This window comes from Octodon degus, unplaced genomic scaffold, assembly GCF_000260255.1.
Source record: "Octodon degus isolate 3935 unplaced genomic scaffold, OctDeg1.0 scaffold00195, whole genome shotgun sequence".
NCBI classification, from domain to species: Eukaryota; Metazoa; Chordata; class Mammalia; order Rodentia; family Octodontidae; genus Octodon; species Octodon degus.
The window spans coordinates 378070-403891 of record NW_004524771.1 but is presented as its reverse complement, the minus strand read 5'-3'; the positions used below and the strand labels follow the sequence as shown (position 1 = coordinate 403891).

The 25822-nt window shown below is 41.9% G+C and overlaps 1 protein-coding gene across 2 annotated transcripts in view; it reads right to left on the bottom strand.

The window, feature by feature from the left end:
• The window catches only part of Iqck (IQ motif containing K), a 145040-nt gene that overhangs the window by 42163 nt on the left and 77055 nt on the right, over nt 1-25822 (bottom strand). For both annotated transcript variants that reach the window (XM_023704371.1, XM_023704372.1), the window contains one exon: nt 3157-3268. In XM_023704371.1, the coding sequence (XP_023560139.1) occupies nt 3157-3268 (112 nt within the window). The remainder of the gene's footprint in view (nt 1-3156; nt 3269-25822) is intronic.

The window sequence follows — 25822 nt, the reverse complement described above, 5'->3', positions numbered from 1 at the left end:
AGTGGTCTAAAGCACCTACTTAGAATAAGCTAAGCAAAACACAAGGACCACGGTTCAATCCCCCAGTACCACATGCCAGCCAGCCCCGCCCCCTGGTGGGCTGAGCTGGCCACACACACAAAATAAATAAATAAATAAATATTAAAAAAAAAAAAAAGTTGTGATTGAGTAATTGCACCAAGAACTTCTAGATTTGCCAGTTCTTACATTCCACATTTGCATTCTATTCTCTGTGTGTATGCACATGTGTGTGCTGCATACTTTTTGTAAATCATTTAAGAATAAGTTGCATATCATGTCCCTTGACTCCTCAGACCTTCCACACATGTCTTAAGAATGAGGTGATTTCTTATCAAACCTGAGTACATTGATCAAAATCAGGACATTTAGAAGAGAGAACAGATCCAGAGGAGGAAGAGGTGTAGTCAAAAAAAAACCTCACTAGTTCTCTCACTGTCCCCAAGCAGTGAGCATTAGACTGATCTGAGATTGAGGTGCTTTAGGTAGAGTGGACTTCATGAAATCAGAACTTAGAGAAAATGCATGGAATCCACCCAATATGCCATTAAGGGACTGAAGAGGGATCCAAGAGAGCAAAGTTGAAGGCAGTTTCTGCAGAGAAAACAAAATTTTTGTTTGGACCATGTCATCTTGCAGTTTCTCAATAAACTGATTCCTCGTCCCTTTAGACAGCCTAGCTAGGGCTGCCTCTCTGAGGAGATGACCACCACTTTTAAAGGATAAAACAGAGGGGCCACAGAGGAGCTGGGAAGTGTGATGTGACAGAAGGGAAGAGAAACTATGGAAGCCTGAGCTGAGGATTCTTTCGTGTCTCATTGCAAGAATAGAAGAGGCCTGGGTGCTGAGGACTGCAGCCCACTGAGGGGACATGGGTCTAAGACAGACTCAGTGGCAACAGGATGCAAAGAAATAATGTGTAAGCTTCCATAATTATAAAGTACTATGTGTTAATTGAAAAGATTCCAGCAGGACACTAACTCCCATCTAGTCCAAATTCCCCAAGGTAACTACCACCAATTCTCTCCCATACTGTTTAGATATCCCAATTTCCCCTGTGTATATATTTTTAAATACAGATGAAAACATAGCTCTGCAATTTTATTTTTTTTTCACTTGAGAACACATCATGAATCTCCATCTACATTGTTGGTTAACTAAATGATGCTAAATCTGTACCACACAGCTGTTAAATATCATGATGCTGATGTCTCGTTACTAACCAGAATGATATTCAGAAAATTTTAAAGCCAAAGAATAGTAAGTATATAATAGAATATATACATAACTCCAATTTTAATATAATATGAATATATATATATATGTGTGTGTGTGTGTGTGTGTGTGTGTGTGTGTGTGCTGTATCTTTTTATATTGGAAATAGCATATTGTAGAATAAACATTAAAATATTAATCATGGTGGGATTTCTGGGTTTCGATCCTTTTTGGCCTCTATTTTTCCAATTTTCTTAATGTGGATATGTAGTAACTTAAAGTTTAAAAGGAATAGGGCCAGGGAGATAGCTCAGTAGAATAAGCGCCTGTCTGGCAAGTGCAGGGTCCCGAGTTCAAGCCACAGAAAAAAAAAGAAAAAAAAAAACCCTAAAAAGTTGACCATCAGTATTAAGGGCCTACCAAACAGCTCATCAGACTAAGTACCTGCTTCAGCAGAGCACAGCGGCTGGGGTTTGATCCCCAGCGTGCTGTGTTGGCCCTACCCCTGGGGTACACTGAGACGGCGATTAAGACTGGGCATGGTGGCACACACCTGTAATCCCAGCACTTGGGAAGCTGAAAACAGAGGATCACTACAAGTCTGATCTGTGTAGTGAAACCCTGTACACCCTGTACACTTTGCCCTAAATTCATTTTTAAAAAAAAAGATAGTAAAAGGAATGAAAAATAGGAGAAAAGTTTCACACTTATATATGACAGAGGATGGATGCCTCATATTATTCTTTGTACTTTGTGTTTATGTTTTCAATTGCTCAAAATAAAGGTGTATTAGAGTTTGCTGAAGAAACAGAACAAATAAGAGGCCACATATACAAGGAACAAATCTTGGCTAAAAGCAGAGATTCACTGTAAAGTATTTTTCCAAGATGATGGAGGCCAGGAAAGCCTACAAGCTGGCAACCTAGAGAAGCTGGTGGTGTGGTTCAAAGGTCTGAGAGCTGGAGAGCTGTGGTATAGGTCCCAGCCCAGGTCTGAACACTTGAGAACAAGAAGTACCAGGAGCAGGAGAAGACCAGCGTTCCAGTTCCAGCAGTTAAGCACAGTTCATTCAAACCTCCTGGCCTTTTTTTTCATTCAGGCCCTCACAGACCAGATGAGGCCTACCCACACTAGGGAGAGCTATCTATTTTGTTCAATCTACCACTTCAGATTCAAATTTATATTCTGGAAACATCTGCACAGCTATACTCAGAAATAAAATTTACCAGCTATCTGGGCATCCAGGGACCCAGTCAAATTGATGAATAAAATTAGCACTCACAAAGAGAAGACAGCATAAAGCACCATTTAAATTCAGGCACACAATCAGCAACTTGAAGAATAACTACCTCTCATATTGAGAGACACTGTGTTTTCAAAACAATGAATTATTCTTGATATCACGTAGTTTAAAAATTTAAAACCTGCAAGAGCTGATGAGATAGCTCAACAGATTAAGTGCCTGTTTTGGCAAGCACAGGGACCAGGATTCAATCCTTAGTCCTGCATGCTGCCCTGGCACTGTCAACAGGGTGTGCTGAGCCAGCAACCGAGTCTGGGTGTGGTGGTGCAAACCTGTAATCCCAGCAATGCGGAGGCTGAAAACAGGAAGATCACTGCAAGTCTGAGCTGTGTAGTGAGACCCTGTACCAAATACATTAAATGAAAAAAAATTAAAAATCAAAACCTGCAGATAGAAGGTGACACTGAAGCTTTCTCTGAGGGAAGGAAGTGGCCATGTGAAGTATATCAGCACTGTTATTCCAGAGAGGAATCTTAACACATAGCCACTTCCTCTGTACACAGACTGAGCTCTGTGCAAACACAAGGACCTTCTGAAACTCCAGAGGGGTTCCTTCTTGAGCCTGGAATAAGAATCAGGCTTTTCCTGAATAAGCTAAGGCTGTGAACCAAGCAACTGACCTTTTTGTTCTTGTTTGGCCCAGAACATTTGCACTCGCTGGTGAATGTGCTTGTCCTCCCAGAGTTTCTTCTGCCACCGACGCAATTCTTGAATCTCGGGATCACAGCGAACCTGGAAAATCCCCAGAAAGCTTTAGTCCCTTTTCTACATACTTCTGTACACTATCTTATTCATTGTACATTCAAAAGCCTTTACAAATTGATTGGATGAATTATCCTGTTATTGTGGCTCTGATCCAGGGCCTTGTCATGCTGGAAAAGTTCTCTAGCACTGGGCTTCACCTCCACCCCACTGGATGTACCTTTGATTGTCAACAGATCATTGCATTAAATGAATTATTTACACCCCTAAAGCTCACATCATACTTGAGTGTAAATGAGATTGTGTGAAGATTTAGTCTAATAGCAGGTTTGGAACATGTAGATCTGGGTCATCCTGTAGACAAATAACATAATCATATGTATAACTTCAAATTCCCCTATAATCTCATTTTTAAAAAAATAAAAATAAGCAGGAAAGATTATTTTTAAGAATGTATCTTCTTTAATTCAAAATATCCAAAAGCTTGTCCTTTCAACCTGGAATCAGTGTACACATTCTGGGGTATTTCATGCCCCGCCTTCCACGTAGGCCCCCAGCACATGGGGTGGTTTTTGCGCTCACCACACATCTCAGTTTGGATAAGCTGCCGTTCAAATGCTCAGGACACAAAGAGTTGGCCACTGTTTGATGGCCCAGCACAGTTCTAGATTAATCACGGTGAGCATATGAACTCAAACCCCACATCATACCAAACCTGGCTGACTGCCTACTTCATTTGTAATACACCCTAAGAATGTCAAAAATATTAATAACTGTAATCATGATTACGCTTTATTATAGCTCATTTATTCATTTAATATGCATGTTTAGGTATTGTTTAGATATTTGCCAAATTTTAATAACCAAAACAATGATCATCTCTATTTTACAGATGGGAGAACTGAATTTACTAAGCTCACTGAGTCTATGTGGCTCAGAAGCAGAGGAGCTGGGAGACACAGAAATAAGAGTAACAAGGTGTGGTGGGAGGGAGTGAGGCTACTGGTGAGTCAGAAGGAGCTCCGAGAAGGCATCTAACCAGACTGGAGTAGTCAAGAAATATTTCATGATCTATGCACAGTGGTGCTCATCTGTAATTCCAACTAGCTGGGAAGCTGAGGCAGGAGGAATGTAAGTTTGAGGCCAACCTGGACAACCTGATGAGACCTTGTCCCAAAAAGAAGGAAGAGGAATGTAAGTCAGTATTCTCTGGGTTCAATTCCTCATACTGAAAGAAAAGATAGTCATGGAGTAAATCACTCTGGAGCTGTGTTTTGAAGAATGAACTTGAGCTAAGCTTGAGGAGAAGAGGGTAGCGTAGGAATGGGGAGTGGTCCTCAGTGACCAAGAGGACCTCAAGGAAAAGGCGATCAAGGGCACAAAGCCCATGCCCTGTGCCAGATCATGCTTCTGCCTCTCCAGTTGCCTGAAGGACTGCTCCTTGAAAAATGGATGTCAGTACCAGAAATGTACATATGTGGATGTATATTAACTTTATTCTGAAAGAGAAAGTATCAAAGCAGTGCAAGGAGACATCTTGAGAAAGGGAAGACTACATCTTCTAAAGAAGTTACCACGGTAATAATACCCGCTTAACATTGTTTTCTTACTTATTTTGTGGTAATGGGGCCACTTGTCTCTTTGGATTAACTACTAAAGATAGCCACTTTGGGGTTCCCCTATTTGATCAGCTCCATTCACTAAAAATGAGGCATTTGATATTTGAGAGAACAGTTATCTATATTGGAATTAGGACATGGAACCTGAAAAGTCACAAAGCACATGCCCAGGACAGTGTGTTCCACAACTCTCTGACTGCTAGTCTGAGTCAGGAGCTGGTATCTCAGCTGTGGGAAGGAGCAGGCCAGAGGGAAGCAGATGCAGAAGATGTCCTATCTGCAGGAACCAGCGTTTACAGGAAATGAGGAATGGGAGCCAGGGAGGGATCACAGGGAAGAGCACCGATGGGTCTAAGGGACAGCTTCTCCCCAGCTCTAAGGACCATGGTGACATCCCCAGGCCAGGGCACAATCTCCTGCTTTTTCAGGCCGCCACTGGACCCGATATCTAGGTCCAGGGCTTCCTACTCTGGCCAGTGCCATCCTTTTGAGGAAGTCCAATCTTGGACTCTCCAGTTTCAACTTTTTAAAGTCATTCATACATCAGCCTCCCACATCACAAACAGTCCTCAGGAAGGGCTAGAGGAAGTCCGGCTTTACCATCAGTAACCTCACAATCCCAGAACCACCATTCTCTTTAGTTTCTCCCTATCAACAGAGGATTCCCTCTTCCTCCTTTTTTAGCATTCCATTTTGGGGTGATTTGACACCTTTGCTTCCCAGGGGACTTCCACCTGAGTCAATAGTAACTTTGTGTGTGTGTGTGTGTGTGTGTGTGTGTGTGTGTGGTGTGTCAGGGATCAAACTCAGGACTTAGCACTTGCCAGGCAGGTGCTTATGTTGCTGAGCTATCTCCCAGGCTGGTTGTCTATTTTAAAACTGTGGCAAAATATACAAAGTAAAATGTACCATTTTAACCATTTCAAAGTGTACAGTTCAGTGGCATTAAGTACAAACATCAGCTCTCATCAAGTTCCAGCACATTTTCATCTCAGCCCAAAAAGAAACCTGACACCCAATGGGCAGTCCCTCCCCACCCGCCCCTCCCCCAGCCTACCAACCATTAATCTTCATTAGTCTCTTTAGTCTCTGTGGATTTGCCTATTGTGGATATTTCATAGAAATGGAATCATACTTCTGTGGCCTTTCGTACCTGGACTCTTTCTTTCACTTCTCCAGGGTTGTAAGGCTTCTCTACCCTGCAGCATGTGCTAGTACCTCACTCCTGAATACTATTTCATTGCACAGTTATATTACATTATTTCTATCCATTCATCTCTTCATGGAGATTTGAACTGCTGTCACCTTTAGGTTATTGTGAGCAGAGCATCTATAACATGCATATACAAGCTTTGTTTAAATACCCATTTTCCTATTTGATTCTCAATTACCTACTCAGTGAACAAAAACACCTGTTTCCCTCCAATTCTGGAAGCTTACCGTGGTTCACAGGGTTCTCTCTCCCTCTCACAGCACTCCAGCTCAGTAGAATTCCCCCTCTATTTGAACAGAAACCTTTCCATCTTTTCCTTGACTTCCTTCATTTGCACCAAGGACTGCTACTTATCATTCTGGTTTGTTAAACTCTCATTGCCAGGAAAGCCCAGATCTCTAGCAAAGGCTTCTGTGACCCCAGGCAGAGCAAGCACCCATTCAACACAGCTAATCCTAGTCATTAGTATCATGATAAGGGAATCAATTTAAATGGCAGTGGTGCCAACCAGCAAATACCACAGAAGTGTAATGTTTAACACACAAACAAGTGCACTGCAAAACAAAGGTTCCCCTGCCAGTGGCTTTCTATTTTTACTTTTTAAAATTATGTGTGGAGTCCAATTAACTCACCTAAATGTTCATATGCACACAAGGTATGATATCCATTATTATGTACCTGACTTTTGGGGAACACAAAAAACCCAAAAACTCCTTTATGTGGACATCAATGCCTAAGAAGCAATTTTTTTAGTACTAGGGATTAGAGCTAGGGCCTTTGCACTGAACTACATCTCCGGCCCATTTTTATTTTGAGACAGGGCTTCACTATGATTCCCAGGATAGGTTTGAACTTGCCATCCTCTTGTCTTCACCTTCCAAAATTCTGGGATTACAGGCAGGCACCGTCATGCCCACTCCATGAAATTCTCCTATTAATGATCCTGATAGAAAGGAATACAGTATCCCATATTGGTTGAATATGCCAACTCCAATCAAACACTCTCAGATTAAACCTCTGTTCTGCAAATTACAAGCTGAGGAATCCTGAGAAATAACTTAAAGTCTGAGCCTCAATTTCCTCCTCTTCAAAGTGGGGATAAGAAAAATACTTACTTCGCCGGTTTCATGTGAAAACAAGCTGAGGAGATAAATCTAAAGTGCTACAATAAGTGTCTGACAAATAGCAAGCTCTCAGTGTGTTAGCAGTTTCTTAAACCAGTTAATAAAGTAATGACAGCAATTCAGATTCAGCTCTGAGGCCGAACTGTATGACCACTGTTAGTACATGGAGCCAAGTGCCTGAGGAGCCAGTGAGTCATAAAATCGAAAGCAAGTCTCTTTCTCAAGGGTTTACAAAGTATGAACACAAAAATGATCTTATAATTTTACAACTTCAGGCATTGGCCAGCTGGTTGAGAGGTACTGGGGCTGTGTGGGTTGGCTGCAGTCAGAGAAGAACAGAGAGGTGGTTACTGGGACTCTGAAATTAACCTTCCTAGATCTCTACTTTTGAATTCTCTTAGCGTCGTTGTTTTCCCTGCCTCTTGGCAAAACAGACAAAAACATAGCAACAGCAACCCTCTTTGGTGATTCCCTGGAGTCCTTCTAATTGCTCCGAAGGAAAGTCCTTAATATATTACAGTTGCTGGCAAAATGCTGGAGAAGTAGCATAATGGAGAGCCCCTTCGGTAACACTCAGGCGTCAAACCCTGACTTGGCATGAGCTTCCTGGTAGAAGGTTCTTAGGACATCTTGGCCATGGCCCAACATACTAATGGCTACACTAGAGGATTTTATTCTGAAGAAAATAAGTGGAAAATGTATGTCCACAAAATCTCTTTGAATTACCTAATAAAAAATTCTGTGCTCCTAAATCATGAATTCAATTTTCTCTTTGTAAGGAAGCTTTGTGATTTCTTCTCAGATCTCTGGAAAAACCACACAAAGTTGTTTTTTTATTCTGACTGTTATTAGGATTTCTGATTGCCTCAAGAAACTAATTTTTAAAACATGGAGATATGGCCTAGCCCTTAGTGTTGTGGAGGTATTATTGTAGAATGACAGTATATCTCTTAGAGTTGCCAAGAGCTTTCAGAGAGGTTTAGAAGTGTGTTTTAGGGCGACATTTTTCTGTTTTTGTTTTTGTTTTTGGCAGAACCAGGGATTGAACTCAGGGCCTTGTGTTTGCCAGGCAAGCACTTATTCTACTGAGCCATATCCCCGGCCTGACATTTTTCAAATAGTAGGTGCCAGGACATTGGTGAGCAGTAAATTCAATTAGGTATGCGGAATAGCATTAACAATATAACTACAGGTCAGCTAGATAGCTCAGAGGAATAAGCGATGGCTTAGGTAAGTGTATGGATCAAGGTTCAATCTCCAGGACCAAATGCTGCGCTGCCCCCCCCCCCAGGCACACTAAATTGGCAAGAGAGCTGGGCGTGGTGATGCACTCCTGAAATCCCAGAGCTGGGTGGGCTGAAAGCGGGGGGATAACTATGAGTCTGAGCTGCATACTCTGGTTTCTCTTCAGATCGTATAAATCTTTTGCCTTTTACTATGAGTCTGAGCTGCATAGTGACACCATATATATATCAGAATATATATATATATTCAGTCCTTTATCATTAAAGAGTCTTTTTGTATTTAGAACAGGTCTACAGGGTATACAGGGTCTTCACTGCACAGATCGGACTCGTAGTGATGCTCCTGTTTACAGCCTCCCAAGTGCACCACCACACCCAGTCTCAATTGCAGTCTCAGTGCACCCCCAGCCCCTGCATCTGCCTAAGCAGGCCCTTTAACCCACAGAGCTATTTGCCCAGCCCTGGGTAAGGATCCTCTTTATCCACGAACTTTTTTTTTTTTTTTTTTTTTTTTGCCTCAAAGTCTGTTTTATCTGTTGTTAACAATGCTGGATCATGTTCCATTTAGTTAGCACTTATATTGTATCTTTTCCCAGCTCTTTGCTTTCAACTGTTCTGAGCTATTTTGTGCAGCCTGTACCTCTAGCATAAACAAGGATTTCTTTTGTCATCCATTCTAAAAATCAGAGAAGTATTTATTTGTATTTATTATGGTTATTAATATATTTATCTCTTTCATCTTATTTTGTGAATTTTTAAAAAATTTATCATCATTGGTAAATCTTTCTTCCTGCCTCCTAGTACAGTGGGATTTCTATATGCCATTTGTTTCCTGCCATTGATTTGTTAGTTTACATTCTATTTTTCCGTTTGTTGTTAGAATGCAATAAACAATTTCAAATAAAAAAAATACTAGGCCAAGCATGGTAGCACACACAGCTCTTGGGAGGCTGAGGTAAGAGGACTGCTGTGAGTTCAAAGCCCGCCTGGGCTACATAGCAAGCTCAAGGCCAGCCTGCATTATGCAGTGAGATCCTGTCTCAAATACAAAACCACCACCACAAAAAAAGAGATCTATCCAGCTTCTTCCCAAAGACCATAAAGACTTTAGAACGCCTCACTTCTAATTTTTGCTTTCAATTTTCATTTTATTATTGTCTAGTATTTTACCTTTACCTCCAACTGGTAATACCCACTCAGATCTATCATCTTGCTCATTCACCTTAGTTTCTTCCTCCCACTCCTTCCTTATGGGTGCAATTTCCTTCTAATTCAAGCATATCATTTAGGAGATCTTTCACTGAGACACATGTCTGAAATGTCTTTTTTTAAAGCTCTTGGTCTTCAATGATAATTTAGTGGGTATATAATTCTCAGCTGAATGTTGCTTCCCTTCAAGACCAGAAGATAGCTACCTGTCACTGTCTCCTGGCACATACTGCACTGATTAGCCATGTGTAATCAGATGCCCCATCTCTTTTTTTCCTTTGTAGGTAATCTTCCTTGTGAGGCAGCTTTAAGACTTTTCCCTGCATTACTTTTGGCATGCCCTAATTCCATAGTTCTACCATGAAGCATCTTGTGTGGCTTTTATTTTTCACTAAAGATTGAATCCACAGCTTTCAGACTGAGCTACATCTCTAGCCCTTTTGTTCTTTATTTTGAGACAAGAAACTTGCTGAATTTCCTCTGCTTGGCTTGCCTATGAGATCCTTCTACCTCAGCCTTCCAGAGTGCTTGAGACTACAGGAGTTCACCACCATGTCTGCCTTGTGTGGATTTGTCTTTATTATACTAGTTCAGGACTCATGTTTCTTCAGTTCTGTGATATGTTCACAAACTATCTCTGGACATGTGGCTTCTCTACCATTTATTCCACTACCCTTCTCTGGAATTCGACTTATGTCGAGCCTTCTAATTCTATCTTTGTCTCCTAACAATTTCTTTTCCACATTCTCTCTCTCTCCCCACTCGTCCCTCTCTATCTCCCAGATCTGCCTCCCAGTTTGCCAACTGTTCCTGCAGCTGTATGTGCTAATTAACCGATCTCTGAAATACTGTCTGTGGACCAGCAGCCTCTGCTGTCACTGGGAAGCTCGTTAGAAATGAAAATCTATAGGCTCCACCTGCAATGGCAAGCAGAAACATCAGAATAGCACCCAGGATTTGGAGGCAGATTCATTTACGTCCATGAGCACTGATCAGAATCATTCTCAAAATATCAGCCCCTGATCTAGGGCTTATATTGGATAAGCAAGCAGGAAGTACAGAGGCAGAATGGCTTGTCAATCGGGCATTATTTTATACCATGTGCATCAAAGAGACCAGCTATGCATCACAGGGACCAGCCATTTCTAAGAGACAGAAGCAACCAGAACTGGAACAGGAACTAGTACCTGGACAACTAACAAATTATAGTATACTTGCTTTAGGCGGCAGCATTTTCTGCTACACATCTAGCCTATTACATCTGCATTTGATACAGAATGGGCCCAGGAACTTTCTTGCAAACTCTAGGTGACTGATGCTCACTGATATTTAAGCAGCTCTGAGTTAGCCCATTCACTCAATTGTTTTCATTTCTGCAGGTTGCACTTAATTCTTTTTCAAATCTGAATTTTCCTCTTTTTTCATACTGTATTAATTTCTCAAAATTGTTTCTATATATTTTTCTTTAAATCTCTATAATCATCTTAAACATACTTACTTCATACTCAAACTGCTACTCATAGAGGTCAGAATTTTCTACTTGGTTATATTTGCTGACTCTCCTCTTTCTTGTCAGTTTATTTTCTTCATTGTGAGCTCAAAACTACAGAAGATCTTAGTTTCCAGCTCCAAATTTACATGGGCCTGAGGTGATACTTTTTATCCAGTAAATTTTTGGTGGTAAAGAATCAGTGAGTTGTTTTATATTTTGTGGGTCAGGGGTTGTCTATCATACCAATTCATCTCTGACACTATAACACAAAAGTAACCACAGAAAATATATTTCAGAATGAGTGTGGCTGTTTTCCAATAAAACAGTTCTTATAAAAAACAGGCAGCAGCTGGATTTGGTTCCCCAGCTATAGTTTACCAACCTCTGCTCTTTATCTTTGAGTGGGCATTAGAATAACACTCCCCACTTCTCTTATTGCCTCTGCCTTCTCTACTCGCATTACATAAATAATTGTTCTCTTAACACTACTTCCAGACCTGCTTAATGGTATTGAGGTCACTTAGGACAGTTGTTTGAGACACAATCCAGGCCCTTTCCCTACAGGTTCTGCTTCAGTCTGTTTGAGGTAAAATGTTCAACAAGAACTCTAGGTGAGTCTACTGTTCTGGAAAGTTTGAAACCCCTACTTTCATGAAAGACATTACGTTACAATCCTTACTACTAGCTTCTGTCAGCTTGGATCCAGTTCTTAGGAGAATTCCATGTTGATTACTGTAAATGTTTAGAATCTGAGCCAAATAAGACTGCTGAGGCTATAACTGTGTGGTCAGTAAGGCATGTCCTATGTGACTCATGAACAGCAGTTGTTTTTCAGTGGGGCAGTCTTTGTACTGCCAGATCTGAAAAGGCTTTCTCCCAGGAAGCCACACCTAATTTGTAATAAAGTTCCTTTAATTGTAAGGCACTATCACAGTACATACTTAAGGAAAATGGAATTTCCCCCAACAGCTCAATGATAACAGTTCAGATAAAGTGCATCTGAGTCTTGGTACTTTCTTGGCCAAATAATCAGGGAATGAATAAGCTGCAAAAGCATCTGAGATATTTGATGAACTTTCCAATGACTTACAGAGTTAAATTATAAAAAGTGTACCAAGCCAAAAACTGTATTATTGCACAATGCTTTGATCTTTGTCTTACTAGAGCTGATATTTGTGGAGTATTTCCACTGCATAACAGTGCCGGAACTAAGGGCCTTATGCGTAGTAGGGAAAGGGCTCAGGGAGCTATACCTCCATTCCTGAATATTAATTGTTAATCTTTAAGACAAATTTATAATATGCAGACACTGTTGTCTACATTTTTTTGTTGTTTCTTTTCTTTCCTTTTTTGGGGGGTGGGAGGGGTGGGAGTTTATAGCCCAGGCTGGCCTTGAACATACAGTGATCCTCCTGCCTCAGCCTCTCAAACGCTGGTATTTTAGGCATGTACCACCACATGTGGCATTGTTGCCTACTTTTCAGTGAAGAAACTGAGTCACAAAGAGGTGGAATAACTTTCTTAAACTCATACGTACTATAACCCAGAACTTGAACCTGAATAGTTTCATTCTAATGTAGAAGTTTTCAACCTTACCTACGCATTGGAATCACTTTGGAGAAACTTTAAAAAAAAACTACTGATGCCTGAGCCTCACCAGTATGGCCACTGACTGGCTGCAGGGCTGTCACAGATGCCCAAGTATTTCTGATGTACAGTCAAGGTTGGCAGTCACTGTTCCATCTTAGGACTTGTAATTCCTCTGCTAGAACTCTCAGAGTGTGGTCCCCAGAGTCGCTGCTGTGACATCACCTGAGGGTTTGTTTAACATGCAGACCTGCTAACACAGATGCCCTTGGATGGGGCCCTGCACTCTGTTAACAGGCCCCCTAGATACTTTGGATGCAGGCTGAAGATTGAAATCTATGCCCCTGGGAAATCACATCTTCCTCTATCATGGCCTCTTTGAAAACATTGCCACTCTTCTCATTCAGAGGGCAAGTTTGTCCCCTTCCTTTGAATATAGGCTTTGAGGTTAAGGAAACTGGTCTAGTTCTTTGGAGGATGAGAAGTCACATGGAAAAAAACCAAAGTGCCCCAGCCAATAGCCAGTGCTGCTGGCAAGCACATAAGTGAGGCCACTTGGCTTTTCCACTGGTCTGGTCACCAGTTGAACTCAACCATGTGAGTCCAGGTGAGACCAGTAGAGGAGCCACTTGGCCCATCAACTGAATCATGAAAAATAATCAGCTGCCACGGACTCAAGTCACTAAGTAAGAAGGTGGCTTCTTATTCAAATTGCAGCTGTGAAATTTACCCATAAACTTTGTCTGAAAGGGAATTGTTTATCCCTTTAAAAAAAAGTTTCAAGAAACACTGGGAACATTGCTGGTGCTGGGTCCAAGTAGGGTGCTAGGTGCCTTCTGTCGGGGTCTGGCCTCACAGGTATTGTTCTGTGTAGCCCCACAGGCTCTGCATGTGCCCCGTACTTATTTTATGCTCTGTGGCCACCATCTAGACATTCTTAATAAATTTGCACAAGGGACCTAGTGTCCTCATTTTACATGAAGCTCTTCAAGTTATCTGACCAGTCCTGCTCATTTGTGGTTTTTCTCATTTATTCCTCAGATCAACCCTAGGAATAAAAACTCATTGTTATCAGCCACTTTGGAAATTGAGGCTCTGAGAAGTTCAGTGCTGATACAAGGTCACATGGCAAAGGAACAGGATGGCACTCAGGCTTCAAAAGGGCCAACCCTGTGAAAACCATAGATACATACATGGAATTCGGTTATTAATTTTTGTCACATAGGAAGTACGATTTAAAATCAAAGTGAATGCTTAAATTTTTTAAAAATTGTTACAGTAAAAGATCATTGTCATTGATCCCCCTCAAAATACTCCCCCTTGTTTCAAACACCCCTCTCCCATTGTTCTTGCACTTTCTGAGTCAGTTCTGGAGATCCTCTTTCACGAGTGCCTTCTAGTTGTGCTATTGTGGTGACCTCAATGTCTTGAATCAATTCAAAACTTTTACCTTTCATGATCATTTTGATTTTGGGGATGATCCAGAAGTCACAAGTACCAGAGCCAGGGAATAAAGTGAATGAGGATGGAGGACACATCACTGTCTTCTTACTTCTGTCTTTCCACTGGATGGCACTTGGCATATCACTTGCCATGCTTTTTTATCACAACTTGGAAAGATTTTCACAAAAGAGAACTTCCAGAACTGCTTCAGACAGTGAGAAGAAAGGAAAGTATGTTTGAAACAATGGGGAATATTTTCAGAGGGATTATGGCAAAGTGTCTGTTACTGTGATACTTTTTTATATTTAAATATTCACTATGGATTTTGATCACTCGGTATTTCAGGTACACTGACTGAGCAAATAAAAAAGTAGTTTTTGCTAGCACCCTGGTTAATAAGGAATTTTCCAAACATGTCAAGTAGAAGAGACTTGCAGCTATAACCTAAAGTATATTTAAACAATTACAGGAGCAGGCACAGGAAGGGAAGGGGAAGGGCCTGGCCTGGGAAGCTAGACTCAAACTAGCCCAAAGCCCCTATTTATAGTGCTGTGGCCTACTTCAGGCTGGTGGGTGGCCCTGAAATTGCCCTAAGAACTTGTCCTTGGCAATGACTATGGAAACCAAGTACCTTCATTTTGAGGATGTGGCTGAAATCATGCTGGGCACAGACAAAAGATTTTATGGAGAGCTCCAGGACATTTTAAAAAGGTAAAATTTTCTTGGATTGGAAATCTAAAAAAGCATTTAAGGAACACCTTCAGGAAATGATCAAGAATATGATTTTAGAAGAAAAAAAATGTGTAAATCAAATTAAGTTGTTTAACTCAGTAGTTATGAGGTCTCAGCAATGTGCCCAACCCTGCTAAGCACCCGACAGGCACCATTTCCTTCAGACCCTCAAGTATAACCTGGAGGGGAAACACCATTGTTATCACCCTTGTTTTACAGTAAAGGAAACAGAGGCTTAGGAAAGTTAAGTAATTTACTGGAGGTTGCTGGGTAGTCAAGCCAGGATTCAAATCTGCACCCTGGGTGGGAGAGACATCCCAGTAATGTAAGTGTCTGCCTGGCAAGCACAAGGTCCTGAGTTTGATCCCTGGTATTCCCTGAAAAAAAATCAATAATAAATCTGCACCCTGGCTCCCTGTTACCTAGGATAATGGTTACAGCCCCATTTCTCAAATTTTAGCAAGTTAAGACTTCCCTGGGGATCTTTTTTTTTTTTTTTTTTTTTTTTTTTTTTTTTTTTTGTGTGTGTGTGTGTGTGTGTGTGTGTGGCCACCTCAGCCCACAAGGGGGCAGGGCTGGCTGGCATGTGGTGCTGGGGGATTGAACCGTGGTCCCTGTGATTTGCTTAGCTTGTTCTAGGTAGGTGCTTTAGACCACTGAGCCATCTCACCAGCCCCCCTGGGGATCTTTTTTAAGAGCAGATTTTGATTCAGAAAGTCTGGGGTGGGGTCTGTGATTCTGCATTTCTATCCAATGGCAAGATGATGAGAGTATCATTTGTTTGTATGTCACAGTTGAGTAGCAGGATATAGATGCACAATCACTTTCCTGCTTGTACTTTTATACTCAAGTTTTCTCCACACCCCATCCCTAGTCTGAGTTATTGTGTTGGTTTCCACTGCTGCACAGCACATAGCCCTACTCAGACTTGGCAGATTAAAATAATAGCAGCACAATGTCTGAGGAGTCCAGGAGTAGCTTAACTCTGGTTCAAGGCCAGGATCTCCTGTGAGTTAGCAGTTAGGGCCTGAAGTCATGTGAAGGCTCCACTGGGCCAGAAGAACCATTTCCCAGATGGTACACTCATATGGCTGTTGGCTGGAGGCTTCAGGTTTTCAATATGTAGGAAGGAATCTCCATAGGGCTGCTTAGGACATAGTAGCTCGCTTTTCTCAGAGTAAATAATGAGAGAGAGGGAGAGAAACTACAATACCTTTTATGACCTAATTGTGGAAGTGTCACACCATTATTTCTGCTGTAATACAATATGAAAAGGGACTCTGCAAAAATATGAATACTATGAAGTTGGGATCATTGGAAAGCTGTTGTGGATTCTGGCTACCACAGTTTTCCATGGAAAAGTCAGTCAGGTCATGTGACTACTGTACTCAAAACCCTGTCATCATTTCTCACCAGAGTTAGAATAACAGTTCCCCTTCACACTCCAAGGTCTGGTCCCTGGCCATGTTTTATCCTCCTGTCCCATTAACCCCGGCTTACTTTCATCATCCACACTGACCCGCCTGCTTGTCTTCTATATCACTCACTCTCACAGAGCTTTGTTCATGCTTTGGCCCTCAGTCTAGAATGCACTCCTTTCAGTCTCTCCTCAACACTTTCTCAGAGAGGCCTTCTGTGACCATCTCACAACCTCACACGATAGCTTCTGTTATCCTCTAGTCCTTTCACTTGACTTGTCTAGTCTTAAATGCTAGGTAATTATTCAACAAGGAACATAATTCCTTGGCCCACTGATGGTGGTTTTGGCCATATATCTTCTTTGGTCAGTAGGATGTTTGTGGGAGAGTCATGTGTCAATTCCTAGCCTAAGTCTTGAGATGCATTATGTGTGTTTTTGCTCACTGAAACCCCTACCATGCAAAGAAAATGCTCAGCTTGGAAGGATGACAGCCCTACAAACAAAACCAGATAGAACCAACATCCTGGAGCCACATGTAGCAGAATCCAGCCTAGATTAGTTGAAATCTGACTGGTCTATAGACATGTGAGGTAAACAAAACCAACTTTTAAGTTTTGGGGTGATTTTTTAAGTGATGTTATCATGACCATAGCTAACTAGTACACTTTTGAGGGGTGATGGTGCTGAGGATCAAACCTAGGGACCACAGCACCCTAAGCATGAGCCCTACCACTGAGTGCACCCCACACTCCCTAATGGATACACCTCTTGGCATTATATTATCCGTTCAGTTGTTATATCTATTTGTAGTCTATTGCAAAAATGTAAGCAGTAAAAAAAAAAAAATTAAAAAAAAGAATGTAAGCAGTAATTTCATCTTACTCCATAAAGTATGCCCAGTATTTAGAGCAAGTCTGGCCTGTCTTCCACCTAGCAGATGCTGAACATATATTAGTGCAGGAATATTAGTGAATGAACTCATCTAATTGTAACCCAATCCTGGGCACCATATGCAATGCCAGCCTTTCCCCTGGGGTGCACTAAGCTGGCCACTGAGACCAGGCATAGTGGCACAGGGCTGTAATTCCAGTGCTGAGAAGGCTGAAAACAGGAGGATCGCTACAAGTCCAAGCTGCATAGCGAGACCCTGTACCAAATACAAAAAATAAATAAATAAAATAATTGTAACCCAATATTTTATGAGGTCTCAGCAATGTGTCAAGCTCTGCCAAGCACCTGGCAGGCACCATTTCCTTCAGACCCTCAAGTATAACCTGGGAGGGAAGGCACCATTGTTATCACCCTTGTTTTACAGCAAAAGAAACAGAGGCTTAGGAAAGTTAAGTAACTTACTGGAGGTTGCTGGGTTGTCAAGCCAGGATAAATTACAAAATAAAAAATAAATTACAAAATAAAAAAATAATTTCTTAAATGAGAGTTCTAGGCAGTGTATTGTTGACCAGGAAAGTATGACTCACTCCAAACTGTTTGCTATTGTCTGTGGGCCCAATGCCATCTGTCCTCACCTGGGCTGTATCACAAGCCAGCCAGAAACTACAACCAAACTCTGCCTGAGAACGGAAGTGCTGCTGTAGAAGACACTGGCTCGCCTGCACGGGCAGCTTTCCCCAGAGAGAGAAGGACCAGGGAGAGAGCTAAAGAACACACACAAAGGGAGGAAATGCTCCCCATGCCCCTCCTGGAGCAGCTGCACCAGGGGACACCCTCACTGGAAGGAAGGGAGGAAGAGGAAGTTTTGGAAGCTGTAACAAAGACAGCAATAATAGAGAAGCCAAACATTCAAGAGAAAGCAGAAGGAAAGAAGAATCAGGACCTCAAATAACCAATTGTTCGGTCTTTATGAGGAAGTAGAAAGGGAGACCAACTCCTAAAGATTTCTGCAGTTCTACAGCCTTGAGGGATAACTTGGGGTTGGAGGATTTTGAATGAGAAATGTTTGGCTGCCTAGGTAGCACACTTCTCTCAAACAAAGATGTTCAGAATACATTTCTGAGCACTGATGTGGAAAGCTCCCCTCAACTAGGAAAAAAATGACTCTCTAATGAGGGCAGATATTCACAAAAATACATCTTACATTTATTTATAGTGTATGAGGCAATAAATATACATAAATGTCTGTATGCACAAAGGAAAAGCATGGACAACATACACACGTAATTCTTAATGGCGATTCCATCTGAGGAAGGTTGGGGTTGGCTAGCAATGGAGATGGTCATACTACTTTATAACACTCCTGTACAGCTTGCTTTTACTTTAAAATAAGCAGATACTCTTTCCTCTCAAAAATACCAGTAAAGACTTTTTCATATACAGATGGCCATTTTTTGTCCTTAACACATGTGGTTGCAAAGTGGCATCTCATTGCATGTGATGCTGGTAACAAGACCCCTCCCTCGCTCACTCTGACTCAGGAGCTGGCTGATAGCAGCTCAGTAATGGAGTCATCGGTGCCAGGTCTCTGCTTGCCCTCATTTTATAGTGACATCAGTGTTCAGTTTTGGCAAATGCACTGGCTTAACCTATCCTGCGGAAGAACGTGGTCTGCAGCTGTGCCAGTAATGCCAGCATCGCCACGGTCTAGAAAGGGTGGATTTGGTTTCTTCTCTGCTCCTTTTCTGCCATTCTCTTTCCCGCGTCAAGCAATCCTCCAGTAGCACACAGAAAACTGACAGAGAAACACTACTCTTCCCACTTGGTCTTCTACACCTCTTTCATTTACTTAGGAAACAGAACCTCCAGTACTTTTCAAATAGGAGGGATGTGATCTATAACTGTGTCCATAATGCTACCATTGGTTTCTGCCTTCACAGTTTACAGAACATTATCTTGTGTATTTCCGCAGAACTTTGTCTCATGTATTGTGGTATTTAAATACGTTTTGATCTTCAAAATGTTGGGAAGCTAGATTAAGCAGCTATTATTACTCTCAGTTTTTTTTTAAAGAAATTTATTGTCAGGCTTGGGATTCATGACTGTAATTCCAGCACTCAGGAGGCTGAGGTAGGAGGATCATGGTGCATTTGAGACCAACACTGGCTACATAGTAAGTTCAAGACCAGCCTTAGCTACATAGCAAGACCTTGTCTCAAAAACAATTGAGAGATTGAAGTTTACTGATTTACCTTGGATCTCCCAGTTGCTAGGTAGCAAAGTCAATCCAAAATATAGTAGATCTCAACTGTGGTTGCATGTCAGAGGCACCTGTCTTGTTTTGTTTTTTCAATTTTTAGGGAAGGGTCTACAGGGTATTCAGGGTCTCACTACTAGATTGGACTCGTGGTCCGCCTGTGTACAGCCTCCCAAGAGCTGGGATTACAGGTGCGCGCCACCATGCCCAGTCTCAATTGCCACCTCAGGGTCTCCCAGGAATGGGGACAGAACAGCAGTCCCGGGGATCAAACCCCTGGCCCCTGCTCCTGCTTGCAGGCACTGTAATCCACTGAGCTATTTGGCCAGCCCACTTGATGGTTTTTAAAAGAGAATTTTAAAAAACAATTTCAAAACAAGATGATAGGAAATTAACAATGTTATCATATTGCACATTGTTATCTTCTAAGTAGTTGCTCAGGTTACCAGGTGTAGGCATGAAAGGGTGATTGAATGATATAAGCACTAACCTGGCAGCTTTTAAAACATACCCATTTTCTGTTCTTACATTGAGTTGAACAAGAATCTCAGGACCTAAATATCAAAAAGTACAAACTTTCCACGGATGACTTTGTTACATAGAAAACTGTAACACCATTGCAACCCATGTGTAAAAATAAGCCATTCTTATTTAAAACTGCCACGTGTCTATGCATCAGCAGGGTGAAGGACTGATGTGGGTGCTCCGGTGCACGCCCATTAATACCAGCACTTGGTAGGCTGTGGCAGGAGGATCGCAAGTTCAGTGCCAGCCTGGACTCCATAGTGAAGCCTTGTCTCAAACACACAAATAAATAAAAACAAATTTAAAAATCAAAACGCAAACTCTCCTAATTCTTTTTAGGGGGTCCTTCAGTGAAATTCATCTTAGCCGTGAAGAGAAAGGGATTGCCCACACACACACACACACACACACACACACACACACGCATCTGGTCAAGGGAAAGAAGCCACACTTAAATCCTATGAACTTAATGTCTGAATTTATATGATGTCCTGGAAAAGGCAAAGCTCTCCAGGCAGAAGGCCAGTAATTTCCAAAGGAAAGTCATGGGGACAGATGGCAGATGGACCATAGATGGGACACATGAGGGGAAGAACTGGGGATGATATAAAGGTCCCATGCCCTGATAGTGGAGTGGTTAGGCTATCTATATTTGTTAAAATGCAGAATCTCAACAATAGAAAGGGTAAATTTTATACCATGTAGTGTATAACTTAATACACTGGGTTAAAACACATGTGTCCACACACATACACTAGCATACCACTATACATTGCTAAAATAGCTAGTAATAAAAGGATGAGCCAAGTGTAGTGGATGGGACCTATAATCCCACTGGCTTGGGCAAACAAAGTAGTGGCTTGATCTTAGGGGTTCCAGGCCAACCTGGGCAACACAGCAAGATCTCATCTCTCAAAAAAAAAGATCGTACTAAGCAATACATTGCTTCTAGGAATGCAAAAAACTTTTTAAAAAGACAGATGAGATTCTAAAGACAATCAGAATTGGGCTTGAAATGTGCTTCTGTCACCTGGCTGTGGGTGATGCAGGACAGGTAGCATCAGGTTTGTAGGCCACTGTGTGTTCACCAAACACGAGGTGATCAGTGGATACTGGGTACTTTCCAGGATTGGCATAAGGTGAAAAGGACCTGTAAGATGTTTAGTGCAGTGCCTGGCATACAGCAAATGTCCCAAAATACTAAATTTCTCTATTCCTGATATTTTCATTCTTGTTATAGCTATCTCTGGGGTCCTTGCAGTATGCAAGAGTGTGTTTCTATATAACACCCAGTTTTGTCATTGGCAAGCCCTCAGTACACTGCCTTTGGAAATGTAAAGAAGGGACCCATATACCAATGGAAGGTATAGGACCTCAAGTGGTGGCAGAAGGGGTGGCAACAGCCATTCTTAGGCACATACCACTCTCAACATAAGTGTAGGATGTTTGCATCTTCAGCCTAACACCAGGGCATCTATGTTGAGAGATTCAGGGATCCGTCCGTCCCTCTTGTTCAGGGAGACTCATATAGCTAGCCTCGGCTCCTTCATAGCTCATGATGCTTTCCACATGTTACAAAATGTTCTAGACCAGTTTCAAATATAGCATGTGGGTTTCAAACATATATCTGAAGCAGGCTAAAGTAAAGACTTCTTTGGATTTGAATTTTCTGGTGGGAATGTAATGTGGCAGCAAAAATATATTGAAACTGCATCTGTAAATCAACAAACAACCAAGAGGAGTCCATTGACAGGAAAAATCCTCACATATGGAATTCCCACTAGCAAGCCCCAAGCAGAGTCACAAAGGGTCTCACCAGGCGCTCGGAGGCCCTCGAGAGGCGGCTGTGCGCCAACAAAGGGAACTGGCGGTAACTTGATGCAGTGCCTGTTTTGAGCATTCCTTCTGCACAATACCATGTCTGACTTTTGCAGGCAGAGTCTGCCCACCTGCCAGCAGATCTCAGCAGTCTAAGGAAATTCCATCTTTCCTGTCTGATATCCAGATGACCCCTGAGCTGATGCTCTCGTGTCAGGCCTGAGTGTGCATGGGATGGGGAGGGGGGAGAGCCATGCTCTCTAACAGCAGACTTAGTTTCCTCACATTACAAGGCTTGGTGAAGAGCTGGTTCACAAAGCCCAATGATAAAATGAATACACATCTCTCCAGTGTAATCTCTGGGGGATGAGCCAGCACAGCTGTTGAGGTCAAAGGTCCGGGTGCATAAGCAACTACCCACAAGAGCCCAGGTTGAAGTGCCTGCATAAACCACAGAGGAAGGTTTTCTTTCTTTCTTTCTTTCTTTTTTTTTTTTTTTGCAGAACCAGGGATTGAACTCAAGCCCTTGTGCTTGCCAGCGAAGCGCTTATTCCACTGAGCTATCTCCCCGGCCCCAGAGGAAGGTTTATAAAACAGAACAATTCAGCTTACTCTTCTTCATTCACAGAAGCCCTCACTAGGGAGATCATGTAAGGAACTCAGTCAGTCATTTAAAAAATTTTAAGTATATACTCTATATAAGACATTATTCTAGGGACTGAGGATACAAAGTCAAACAACTCTTCTCTCACAAAAACCAAGGGAATATATACAACATAATGTCAGGTAGGTGACATGTAATAGGATGATAGTAAAGCAGAATAAGGAGAGAATGGAAGATCTAACAGTGCTGTTTTAGAGAAGGTGACAAGGAGAGACACTGGAAAGCAGCCAGAAAGAAATGAGGGAGGGTACCATGACCAATCAATTGCAGGTACAGAGAACAAACAGCAGGTGAAGTGCCCTGAGTCAGAAGCTTATTTGGTATCACCGAGGAAAGTGCAAAGAGGCCCCTGCTGATTCTTTAAGCAGATGCCCCATGAAGGAAAATAGAAGCAACAGCAATAATAATTAGAGCTAATATCGTAGATGTGTTATGTGCCTGGCACTGTGCCAAGACCTTAATGACAAACCATCAGATTCAATCTTTATAGGCAGGAGCTATTATTATTCCCATCTTAGGGACAGAATTAAATAACTTCCCCAACGGTGGCAGTAACCTGACCTGCTGGGATTCAAACAGGCCTGTCTGTCATGAGAAAGCCTTATTACTTATGAGTGGCCAGGGGCATGTTTTGCATGGAAAGAAAATGGGTCTTTCCAGGAAGCTACAGCACCAAGAACGAGACAGTTAAGGCCACTGCTGAGGACCCTGCATGAGCCTCCCCAGTGGCCCGGCCAGCTACCTGCCTGGAGAAGACTTCTCCTCAGGGCAGAATCCCTGATTTCAGGTTGGAATGTCTTCTTTCTGCAGAAAACTCGGAGAGGAACCAGGCCTTTTCTATGTATTCTCTCCAGAACATTTTCATAATGTCTTGGTTTTCATCCTGGGCTGTGTTCATCATTCATTTTCTACCTAACTGTATAGGTCAGACCTTCTCTTAAAAGGAATGGATTTTCAGGAAGTAAATTAAGTCAAATCAAATCCACTTAAACTCCCTTGGAATGCTCTGCCTCCTAGACTGTCAACCCTGCGCATATTCTCTGATGGTGAGAGCAACTGTTCTCCAAATGACTTAAGGTCTGTAGTCTCTCTCCTCCCTCCCCCACCACAGCCCCCTTGCTCATTCTCTCTCTGTCCAGTGCTAGGAACTGAACCCAGGGCCTTCATACTGAGCTACCTATCCACCCTTTAAAAGAAAAATTAAAGCAAGTTCTCACTAAGTCATTAAATTGCCCATACCAGGCTCAAACTTGTGATTCTCCTGCTTTAGCCTCCCAGAGCGCTGAAATTATGGTGGCATGTGCCAGCTTACCTCATTTGTTATTTCTTATTTCTTGTCAGTAAAGACCATTAAGACTCTTTAAAAGAGGCAAAACAATCACACCTCTTCACAATTGAAAACATTGAGCAGAAGTACATTTTTAAGACAGAGGTCTTACTATGTCACACAAGACGGTCTTAAATTCCTGGGCTAAAAAGGTCCTCCTGCCCCAGCCTTCTGAGTAGTTGCAATTAGAAGTACATATATATCGCTTTGGCTTGTGTCTAGATGTCCCCACAAAGCCTCATGTGGTCATAGATGGGGCCTTTTCAGAGGGGATTGTATCTACTTTATGTGATGCTATGATTAACAGTTACTAAATATTTGGCCCACTGATTGGTTTGGCTAGTTCTGGGTGTGAGTGCTGCCTGCCTAAGGGCAGGTAAGCTGGAATAGGATAGAAAGGGACAGAAAGAAGAAGCTGTTGCCAATTGTCTCTTGTAACTTCAGCCCTCTGCCTGCCATGAACTGTTTCCCCTCTGCCATTCCCCTGTGCCATGCCACCCTGCCTTGGAGCCAGCTGACTGTGAACTGAAACCTGCACAACCTGTAAGATTAAATCAAGCCTTCCTCCTTTAACTTCAGGTGTAGGGTATTTTGTCTCAGCAATTAGAAAAGTAAGATACATACATAGCCAAGCCAAACACCAAACAGATTCTTAGAAGACTATAAAAATATAAAATCAGAGGATTTTGCAATTTCAAAATGAACTGAGTACATTAATAGTTTGATTACAATATAGAATGCTTTCTGGGCTGACCAGATAGCTCCGTGGACTAAAGCGCCTGCTTCAGCAGAGCATAGCAGCAAGGGTTTGATCCTCGGCCTGCTGTGCCAGCCCTGCCCCTGGGGCACACTGAGATGGCCATTGAGACTGGGCGTGGTGGCGCGCGCTTGTAATCCCAGCACTTGGGAAACTGAAAACAGGAGGATCACTACAAGTCTGATCTACATAGTGAGACCCTGTACACCCTCTCTATTATTTCAAATTTTTTGGATGTTTAGACTTTCAGACACACAGGCACATAAACACAGAGTCCTAAATATAACTAAAGAAGTGTGGAAAGCCAGGCATGGTGGTGCATGCCTGTAATGCCAGCACTGAGTAGGCTGAGATAGAAGAATTACTGTGAGTTTGAGGCCTTCTGGGCTACATAGTGAGTTCAAGACCAGTGAGATCCTATCTCAAAAAACAAAAACAGAGTGGAAAACTTACCATGGTTGAGTTCAAGTTTCTAGGTCTAGAGATAATTTTAATTCCTTTGTAAAAATAACATTTTTCATAAGATATTTGAAAAATAGAAAAAAGAATTACTCCTATCCTGCCACTAAACAACAGCAAAAGTATGTTATATATTTCATTCTGGTGTATTTTTACATTTTTTCTTTTCACATAATAAACAATCTGCACATAAGACAGTTTATTATTTTTCAAAGCATATTATGGGTAATTTCTATCTTGTTATCAGGCTCTACTATTTTTCATATGTAAATCATATTCCATTAAGTAAATGGCTAAAATTTCTTTTTCAGTAACTATATTATTGAATATTACTTATACATTTTACACAATCTAAAAGATACCATCTAGTTTCAGGAAGGAAGCCCTCCTATTCTGGGTTGAGGCAGCAGTGCTGGTAGAGTGCATCACGCGTACGCATGCCACTCTCTGGCCCAGTCTCCTGCTATCAGTAGAGGTTTATACACCTCAGGTGAGGGGCCACCAAAACCACCAGATTAGGAAAAGAAACATGAAACAAATAGCTACTCAACCACCAATTTACTGGTTTCTCAAAGCCTGAGAGGTCTGGTGTATATGATTCTGAATGGTGTTTCCCAAGAGGTTCCCAGTGCTGTTTCCAATATGTTTCCTGAATGGTTCCCTCATGACTCCATATGCTGCATGTTCTTCCTCTCTCCACTGTGTCATCAAAATCTACTGTTATGAAACATGTACACTGCTGGAAAGCTGTCATGTGAATAGTCTTAGAAGGTGATTTCACAATAAAAGCTAAAAAAAAAAAA